Genomic DNA, 10,356 nt, shown 5'->3' with positions numbered 1-10,356 from the left:
AGTGCACGGCGGCAATCAGGCAGTTGGCCTACGGAGGCGCGGCAGACATGTGGGATGAGTACCTCCACATCGGTGAGTCGTCAGCCCTGAAATGTCTGAAGGAGTTCTGTGGGGGCGTGATCAGCATTTTCGGTGAGCAGTACCTTCGAAGCCCTACTCCTGAAGATTGTCAGAATTTGATGCAGATGCACGGGGAGAAGCATGGGTTCCCCGGGATGTTAGGCAGCATATACTGTATGCATTGGGAGTGGAAGAACTGTCCGACTGCCTGGAAGGGGGCCTACACGACCGGCTACAAGTCAAAGAACCCCACGATAATCCTCGAGGCCGTAGCTGATTACCGGCTGTGGATCTGGCATGCGTATTTTGGGGTAGCCGGGTCGAACAACGATCTCAACGTCCTGAACTCGTCTCCCCTCTTCAACGAGAAGTGCTAGGGCGTTGGTCCAGCCGTCTCATTCGTGGCCAACGGCAACCGGCATGATATGGGCTACTACTTGGCGGATGGGATATACCCTCGGTGGCCGGTCTTTGTGAAGACGATCCGACAAACAAGTGATGAAAAGAAGGCCTACTTTGCGCAACGACAGGAGTCGGCGCGCAAGGACGTAGAGCGCGCATTTGGTGTGCTCCAGTCTCGATGGGCGGCAATCAAGGGCCCAACGCGTTTGTGGGATGTCGGATGCGTTTCCGAGATAATGTACGCCTGCATTATCCTGCACAACATGATCGTCGAAGACGAAGGCGTACAACTGACTAGTTGGGTCAGTGACGATGAAGCCGGTCCAAGCCACGGAACGGCCACCCCTAGTGTACGACAGGGGGTACCCCTCGATGAAGCCGGCCGACTCAAGGAATTTGCCAGCATGCGCCAAGTGGATGCTCATATTCAACTCCAAAAGGATATAATTGAAGAGTTGTGGGCACGGAAGACTGCACGACGATAGTTTTTTTTCTTTATTATGCATGTACTTTTTTTTTATCTATGTAACTTTTTAAAATGCAATTAATGAATTTTCCCGTACACGTGTCTAAATTTAATTCCGTATTTTAATCGTAATTTTAATTCCGTAAATGTAGTATATTTTGAATTGTTTTTTATTGCGGCTGGCCTATGGCTGGCCTAAATCTGACGTGGCAGGTGGTTTTTTTAGTGTTGCTGACGTGGCAGAGGAGAGAATGGCTGGCCTATTAACCATTGCGGATGCTCTAAGTACTAGTACTCCACATGTTAACCGGTGGGCATTCATTAAGTGATTTAACTTTGAAATATACCACTATCGACTAAATACTACTCCTAGTAACTTATATTTCTACATATGATCAATCTGCTAAACAAAACGATTATATCCGATGAAACACACTAATATGATATCAATCGTTGCTTGTTTTTGGTTGTTTTTGTCTTTGTAATATTTTCTCCCTTAGTTGTCTTTAGTCTGTCCGCCGTGAATTGGTGCTACTGAGGAGTTGTTTTGAAGTGTTGCAGACTTGCAGTTCGTATCGCACCTCACTGAGGTCAACCACGGACATAAGGGAAAGGTGAAATGAAAACAAGGCAATACCAAAAATCGTAGTTTCAGAGCCTCGTTAGTCTATTGCCACATCTCCAGATATGACGATGTCTTAATCTATGCATCTCTCTGGATTTATTTTTAGTGCTATGATAGTTGGAGTTTACATTCGTGGATTTATGTTTCTTGCTTTTGTGATGATTCGATCCTTCATGTATTTTCGTCATTTATTTTTTGTGTTATAATTGTCGCACTTTTTCCCTTTTGGTTCGCTTAGTAGAGGGTGTTTTGTCCTTGTTTGGATTTCATCCACCTTGAGATTACTATTTGTGAGACCACTCATCTCTAGTAGATGAAGTTGACGGATAACGACATAATGTGAACTATCCTATCCCTTTGTATTTGTTTTCTTGTATTCGTCAACTATTTTTCTTTTGGAGTGATTTTGTGTATAGCATTTGCTGCCTATACTTAATTTCATCTCGTTTTATTAATATTTAAATTTTGAATTGCTTAGATACTATTAATATGTTGTTCTCCATTCTTTTGATTTAGAGCTTTTATAACACAAAAAAACATCATTAACAAATTTTAATAATTGAAACGTCAAAAGTGATTATTCCAGTGTCTCAATAATCAGATTAATCAGATTTTAGCCAAATTAATTTGAGAAATTAAGTTTCTTGAAACGATTTAGTAAAAAAAAATGAAAGATCAAATATATATAGATTTATAATTCTTAGATCCATATAGTAAAAATTCTGAAAAGATAATCTTCCTTAGTTTGTTCATTTGAAGGAGAAAGTAAACGTTTTTAGATTTAATTTTTCTGAAACTGGTAAAAAAAAATTTAGTTTGTTATTGGATCCACATATATATAGATTTATACTCCCTCCGTCCGCCATTAGGAGTCACATTTGTGGGCGACACGGATTTTAAGAAATGTTAAGAAAAGTGGGTGAAAAAAAGTTAGTGGAATAGGGGTCCCACTTGTATATATTACTTAGTTTTAAATAAAATGTGAGTGAAATGAGGTGGGACCCTATTACCATTTATGGTAAAAGTGAACCGGGACTCCTATTCGCAAACGGACTAAAATGGAAATACGGGACTCCTATTCGCGAACAGAGGGAGTATTTATTAGATCCATATATATTTAATTAATTCCTAACTCCAGTCTTCCATTTTCTTCCCTTATGATTTTTTATTCATCGGTTAAATGTTTTAAATTATTAATTGGTTAGTATTATTGTGGAGTATACATATATATCATATCATCTCATCATCATCATCATCATCATCGATCATCGTCTCTAAAGTCTATAGGCTAGAAGACTGTTACAAGCTATATAAACAAGGCCAATTTTAGACAAAATTAAAGTCTGTAATTAGTGATGCAAATTGCAATAAAAAAATGTTTGCACATCACGATACTTCGAATAATAAATTGCATTATTATAGAGTAAAGATGCAACACGGTTTGAAATAAATATTACCAATATTTAACTAGTTACTTGTGTAAAGAAAAAATGACTGCTGCACCCAAAAAATTCTATTAAACCTGATTTTTCCCGCGTCTGTACCTAACAAACGGTTTATGTTATTTTGAAGTTACATTTACAAGTCGAATGGTTTCTCTTAAAATGTAAATAAGTCAAAAAATTATACACAATTTACTTTTGATGGGCATGAAACTGTAAGAGTTCCTTCAAATGCTATAGTACAAACTTTACATAAAAACAAAATCTTCCCATCGAATAATTCACTATTTTATTCTTGTTTTGTTTTTCCGAACCCAAAATATGATTAAATTGATAATTAGAAATAGTATATAGATGACAATGTTATCCAACTAAATTCCAAATCTTTTGTTCAAGATTATTTCTTTTTAACTAGTTTGGAGATGGAAACAAAAAAAATCTACTTTTAAGTATTTATTTTAAAAAACAAAAAATTTCCATTCAAGACCATCGCCATCTTGAGTTAACTAAGCTAGGAAAAGTTACAAAAGAAAGATTAAAAGAAGGTAGAGTATATATTTATATATACACGTACGTGTATGTGTATCTATAGTTTAGGGTGTATATATAAGGCTCGCTTCCATGAAACTCCCAAGACATATTTGATCTGAGAAAAAGAAAAGAAAATGTCTAGTGATGGTGTGTCGACACACGCAGATGATACAACCCTTGACGACGTCGTAATACGCCAAGAAGAACAAACCAACCCTCAACTCAACGCCAGAAACCTCTCATGGACTAAGCTCCGACGCATGGACTCGCTCGACGTAGAGTCAGCCAGCCTGGGGCATGGTGCCGCAGCCGCCATGGTAATTAATTAAGTATCCCTCCGTCCAAAAATAAGATGATCCACTTTTCTTTTTGGTCAGTTCCAATAAAAATACTCATATCTAAAAGTAGAATACTTTATTTTCTCTTCATTTAATAATAAAAAATAACAATGTATAAAATCACTTGCCGTCCAAAAAAAAAAGTACAAAGGGAGAATCTATGGGCTATCTGAAATAATTGTATGTGTGTGCGATAGGGCGGCGGCATGGGGTGGGCGGTGGTGCTGCAGCTGGCGTTCCAGAGCATCGGGGTGGTGTACGGTGACATCGGCACGTCGCCGTTGTATGTATTTTCTAGCACGTTTACGGATGGAATAAAACACAATGACGATATCATCGGAGTTTTGTCCTTGATTTTATACACTTTGACGTTAATTCCCTTGGTCAAGTATGTCTTCATTGTCCTACGTGCCAACGACCATGGCGATGGTATCTCCCTTTTTCAATTCTCCTCTTTTCTTCAATAAATTTATCTCTAAAAATTAAAAGCTTTTATATTAGAATAGAAATCATTAATTAAATGTGTAATTGTTTGGGAATTTGATCAGGGGGTACTTTTGCTCTATATTCTCTGATATGTCGATATGTAAAAGTGAGTTTAATTCCGAGCCAAGAAGTAGAAGATCGAGATGTGTCGACTTACCAACTGGAATTGCCTAATAAAAGCTTGCAAAGAGCTTCAAAAGTTCAAGCAAAGTTAGAGAATAGCAACTTTGCTAAGTATGTTTTGCTGTTTGCTACCATGCTTGGCACTTCCATGGTTATTGGTGATGGAGTTCTCACTCCATGCATCTCAGGTATGGTTTATCAATTTATAATACTACTTTTATTGTTTACTAATCACTACCTTTTTTTAATGTGTTTTCTATAGTATTGTCTGCTGTGGGCGGATTAAAAGAGGCCACATCTCATATGACAGAAGGTCTCTCTATCTCTCTCTACTGTTTTGATTTAAAAATAGCACTCCTTTATAGAGTTAACAAAGTTGAATTGGATTGGTGGAACAGATAGAATAGTGTGGACATCAGTGGTGATCCTAGTAACACTCTTCATGGTTCAAAGATTCGGAACTGATAAAGTCGGATACACTTTCGCTCCCATAATCTTACTATGGTTCTCCTTCATCGCTGGAGTCGGCGTCTTCAACTTCATCAAATACGACACTTCTGTCATCAAAGCTCTCAACCCCGTTTACATCGTGGATTACTTTATAAGGAACAAGGAGCAGGCTTGGATCTCCCTCGGCGGCGCCGTTCTTTCCATTACAGGAACCGAAGCCTTATTTGCAGATGTCGGACATTTCTCTGTCAGATCGATTCAGATAAGCATGTGCTGTGTCACTTACCCCGCCTTAGTCCTAGCTTACACCGGCCAAGCCTCGTTTCTTCGCAAGAACAACCACTTGGTTGCTAACACTTTCTACGAATCCATCCCAGGTCCAATCTCTCAAAGCAAACAATATCAAACTAATGTAAAATCGACTATCCTTAATTATAACACAAATCCCATCCTCACTTTTATTATATGATGATGCAGGTAAGATGTACTGGCCGATGTTTGTGGTGGCGGTGGCAGCATCAGTCATCGCTAGCCAAGCTATGATCTCGGCCACCTTCTCCATCATCCAACAGTCTCTCTCTCTCGGATGCTTCCCGCGTGTCAAAATCGTCCACACCTCCAACAAATACCCCGGCCAAGTCTACATCCCCGAAGTCAATTATCTTCTCATGTTCGCTTGCATTTGTGTCACCCTTGGTTTCCGTACAACCGCCAAGATCGGCAATGCCTATGGTCTGTCTGAGTCATATTCCTTTTTGGACTGTCCCATCAGCAGTTGACTCAATCTGTCTTATTTTATTCTCTTTCTTACTAGGGATCGCGGTGGTGTTGGTGATGGCGCTGACATCGACGTTCCTGGTGTTGGTGATGATCATGATTTGGAAGACCAACATAGTCTTCATAATCCTCTACATCCTGATCATCGGATCGGTGGAGCTGCTCTACATGAGCTCGGTCCTCTACAAGTTCGACCAAGGCGGCTACCTCCCCCTCGCATTCGCCATGATTCTGATGACCATCATGTGCACATGGAACTACGTCTACAGAAACAAGTACTACTTCGAACTCGATCACAAGATTTCACCAGAGTCCGTGAGGGAGATCGTTGGGGAGACGAGCTCCCCGCGTCTCCCTGGGCTGGCAGTGTTCTACTCGGAGCTGGTCCAGGGCATCCCGCCAATATTCAAGCACTACGTGGGCAACGTCCCGGCCCTGCACTCGGTCCTGGTGTTCGTGTCGTTCAAATCCCTGCCGATCAGCAGAGTGCCGGAGGAGGAGAGGTTCCTGTTCCGGAGGGTGCAGCCGAAGGAGCTTCAGGTGTTCAGATGCGTGGTGCGGTATGGTTACAAGGATGTGAGGAATGAGGAGGTGCCGTTCGAGCGCCTGTTGGTGGAGAGGCTCAAGGAGTTCGAGGAGAGTGTGGGAGGGGAGGTTGGGGATTTGGACCGGGCGTGGCGGAGCGGGGTGGTGCACATGGTGGGGGAGCATGAGGTGGCGGCGGCCAAAGGGGCGGCCCTTTGGAAGAGGGTTGTGATTGACTATGGCTACAACTTCTTGAAGAAGAACTTGAGGCAGAGCAATAGGGTGTTTGCTATTCCTCACAAGAGAATGCTTAAAGTTGGGATGACATACCATCTTTAGATATCGATCATGTAGAAATTATATACATTGCTTTTTTTTCCCCAAATTTTATTCCTACTATCTTAAACTATTGTCTCATGTATAATTCTAAAACAAGATATGCATGTAGTGTTGATGAATTATGGCTTGTATTATCCTCTATGACATCAATATATTGATAAGGTTTCTGAATTTTACTACTCCCTCCTTTTTTACTTTAATTGAAGTAATTAGTATTTGGCATGAAATTTTATATAGTGTTAATGTATCATTTAGAATGACACATCTAAAAAAAATTGTCACTTAGAGTGAAATGAAAGGTGTATATTAGAGCAGTTGCTCTTAATTCTCAGTTTTCATACCCAATCCGTAATTTTGGATATTGAATACCTAAAAACCTACAGGTTTTGGATGGAGATTGGATATACCAGAAGCACGACAGCTGAATTTGCAGCCATAGAACTATATTATTTTCTCTAATTAATACTCCCAAGTAATAACAAAGAAAATAAAAAAATTGGGCCAAACATATCAGGTTTTGGGCCAATCCAGAAACTGATTTTGCTGCCCGAAATCAATTTTGTTTTGTTACAAGGTGAATGAATCTGAATATCGCCAATGATCTGGATTTTCCCCAAACCCCATCAAAAACCCTAACATCCAGAGAGGGAAGCCGGATGAAAAATGCGTAAATTTCCTTCCTTTATCAGCTAATCTCCAATGAAACGAGCATTCAAACTTGCCGAATTTCGGACATGCTTGACTACACCTCGTTTCTTTCTCTGCCACCACGGGAGAATCGCTAAACCCTCTGCCCCAATTCGTTTTATTTGTCAAGATACAACTCAAACGCCTTCTAGTGATGGGAAAGGAACGGATTTTGGGTTATTAGCGTCTTTGTTCCAAGATAAATTAATTTGTAAGCGTGCGGAGGTGAACTGGAAAAATGACTTGAAAGAGACGGTTGCCGAATTGAGGGATGAGATTTTGGCCCAGAAAGATGTGGAGAAAATCGAGAAGATTCTCGAAGAAAAGGGTGTCGCCCTCTTTCGGAGGTACGCCGATGGGTGGGCGATCCTTGAGCTCTTGAACAATCTAGACAGAGTTCCATCCGTGGCTATGCAGGTGGGTTTTTGTATTAACTCTTTTTTGTCGATGCTTCATATTTCGCCCATGAATTTGCGGGATTCATAATTTGGTAGGTGGATGGGTATAATGTAGTTCATGAATCGTTGTTTTTGCACGAATGCAAATAAGATGCTGTTCAATTAGCACATGAATGCACTATGTGTTTGTTTATCCTTGAAAATGTTGAAATGAAACACATTGAGCAGTTTAGGTCTGCTGCAATGCTGAGATTTTCATGCTAATGATTCTAGTTCGACTCGTTCATTCACATTCTAATGTAATTCTATGTTGAAGATGTGTATTCAATAGAGAGGCAGGTAGCATATCAATTTAGATTTTTCCTATTTTTCTACTGCTTTAGTTAATACTAATATAAAGAAGGGATGATAGATGGAGAACAAGGTGTTGGGACTCTCGTGGAAACCACAGAACCCCAGCTTTGTGGTATTATACATGATGAATCTAAGAATTCATGTTTCACATTCTTTACGTTGCAGTTTAGTTTTGTTGAATTAGTGATATATCCCAATTTCCGTCTAATTTTATTTACCACTGATATAAATAGGTGAAATGTATGTGTTGCTTTGTCAACTGTTGTTTACACAGCTAGATTAATCAGTTGAATCTACGCAGGTTCTCGAGTGGAGGAGGAAGCAACTTGATTATGCTTCTCCAATGACAATTAAGGAGTACTCAAAAGGTATCATCATAGCTGGTAAAATGTACAATGTTGATGTTGCAGTTGAACTTTTCAAAGAGGCCTGCAGTAAACAACTGAAGGGAACATCTTTATATAATGCTCTCATGAGTGCTTACGTGAGATCTGGGAACTATGTGAAGTGTCGGTCGGTGTTTCGTGAATTGAAGAGGGATTCCACCTGTTGTCCGTCGATCACTACTTACAACATACTCATTTCAGTATTTGGCCGTCTGATGCTTGTCGACAAAATGGAAGCAACTTTTAGGGGGTTAAATGATTTAAACATCAACCCTACTGTTGATACGTACAAGGTGTTAATTTCTGGTTATATTACTGCGTGGATGTGGGATGAGATGGAAAAGACTTACTTGGCTATGAAAGATCAGTTTGTCACACCTAACTTAGATATCCATCTGCTTATGCTTCGAGGGTATGCCCTTGCTGGTAAGCTGGAAAAGATGGAGGAAATATATAAGATGGTGGGGGGTCATGTTGATGCTAACGAAATACAGTTGATTAGAATCATGATTCATGCTTATAGTAGGAGCTCCAACACTGATAGAGTTCAGAGGGTGGAGGCACTTCTCAGCAAAATTCCTGAAAGTGACTATCGTCCGTGGATGAATGTGCTATTGATTTGCTTATATGCAAAGGAGGACTTAATGGAGCAGATGGAAAAATCAATAAACGAGGCATTTGAGCATAAAATCCATGTTGTAGCAGTGAATGTGATGAGATGCATCATTTCGAGTTACTTCAGGCACAATGCAGTGGACAAACTGGATGAGTTTGTGCGGCGTGCTGAGATTGCAGGCTGGAGGCTCTGTAGGTCTCTCTACCACTGCAGAATGGTAATGTACGCTTCGGAAATGCGCCTTTCTGAGATGGAGAGGGTTCTTACTGAAATGGCTAAAGTAAATATACACTTGTCAAAGAAAACGTTATGGATACTATATCATGCATATGAAAGATGGGGTGAGCGAAGAAAGCTCGAGCAGGTTATCGGAGTAATGTGTAAAAATGGATACGAAATACGTGGTGATCCGTCAGTTTTACTGGATTATGTCGAATAGATCAAAGTACATTAATAATTCCTGAGCAAGCATGTCCAAATGCCAGAGCGCTATCCAAGATGAAGTAAGAATTTCATCAGTTTTCTGTAGTTTCTATTATCTTTGTATTGACCTCCTAGAGATATGGTTGTTAAATGCATGCTCTAAAAACATGTGGATTACATTGAGGTCTAAATAATACTAACTAGTTATTAGCTTCTTGACTTGTCTTCTTTGTAATATGGAAGTAGTAATGTATTGAGATTTTGCTATGCTTTGTTTTCCCATTATTGTAAAGATTGAATTGAATTGCCAAAAAATTTATGGTCCATTCGATACCATAGAATTGGACCGCGGAACTGGAATTGGAGTCTTCAGTTCCAAATCCAATGTTTGGAACCGCAAAATATTCGGATAGGAGTTAAAATTACAATTCAAATTCTTCCTCCAACTCCACAATTTGAATTCTAGAAAATTCATATTCCAAATAGTTATGAATTTGGGCACTTTCACACGTTATACGAACAACATACATTGCACAAACACCATTCACACCACACACGATGCACGCAGTATATACACATTGCACGCACTAACACACACACACTGCACACATTACAAAACACAAACAATGCTATGCACACGCGGGGGCATGCACACACTATATAATTTCATCAAATTCAATTTCATATCAATTAATCATTTCGACTAAAGAATCCATAGAATTCTAATTTTGTGTATACGGACCCAATTATTGTCCAAGATGGAAATCGACCTTGTTTTCTTGTGTGGTTTGCCTCTTTTGTGCCTCTCTGCACATTACACACGATAAGAGCATCCGCAATGGAGGCTAGCAGACTAGCCTGTTTGCTAGCCTCCATTGCGACCGGCAAGTACACTTTGGGCTAGCCTATCGGCGAGTTCACACCAATC

The 10,356-nt window shown here is 39.9% G+C and overlaps 2 protein-coding genes across 3 annotated transcripts; both read left to right on the top strand.

Annotated features, from left to right (window-relative positions):
- Positions 1–3,659: 3,659 nt before the first annotated feature.
- Positions 3,660–6,743, top strand: LOC125206325 (potassium transporter 5-like). 2 transcript variants are annotated; one of them, XM_089062098.1, is made up of 7 exons: positions 3,660–3,831; positions 4,062–4,293; positions 4,413–4,661; positions 4,736–4,786; positions 4,872–5,300; positions 5,401–5,655; positions 5,738–6,743. In XM_089062098.1, exons 1-7 carry the CDS (start codon positions 3,661–3,663, stop codon positions 6,562–6,564), a joined length of 2,214 nt encoding a protein of 737 aa, XP_088918224.1. In that variant the 5' UTR covers position 3,660; the 3' UTR covers positions 6,565–6,743. The 2 variants fall into 2 exon arrangements, with proteins under 2 accessions (XP_088918224.1, XP_047961553.1); XM_048105596.2 differs by having other exon boundaries at positions 3,660–3,843.
- Positions 6,744–7,131: 388 nt separating this feature from the next.
- LOC125203354 (Tetratricopeptide repeat (TPR)-like superfamily protein) lies at positions 7,132–9,695 on the top strand. The gene is made up of 2 exons (XM_048101679.2): positions 7,132–7,668; positions 8,305–9,695. Exons 1-2 carry the CDS (start codon positions 7,264–7,266, stop codon positions 9,442–9,444), a joined length of 1,545 nt encoding a protein of 514 aa, XP_047957636.1. The 5' UTR covers positions 7,132–7,263; the 3' UTR covers positions 9,445–9,695.
- Positions 9,696–10,356: the final 661 nt, after the last annotated feature.

The sequence above is a fragment of the Salvia hispanica genome, chromosome 6 (genome assembly GCF_029641045.1).
Source record: "Salvia hispanica isolate PSC_SH4W2 chromosome 6, Shi_PSC_v1, whole genome shotgun sequence".
Taxonomy (NCBI): Eukaryota; Viridiplantae; Streptophyta; class Magnoliopsida; order Lamiales; family Lamiaceae; genus Salvia; species Salvia hispanica.
This window is presented reverse-complemented; position numbering and strand designations above follow the sequence as displayed.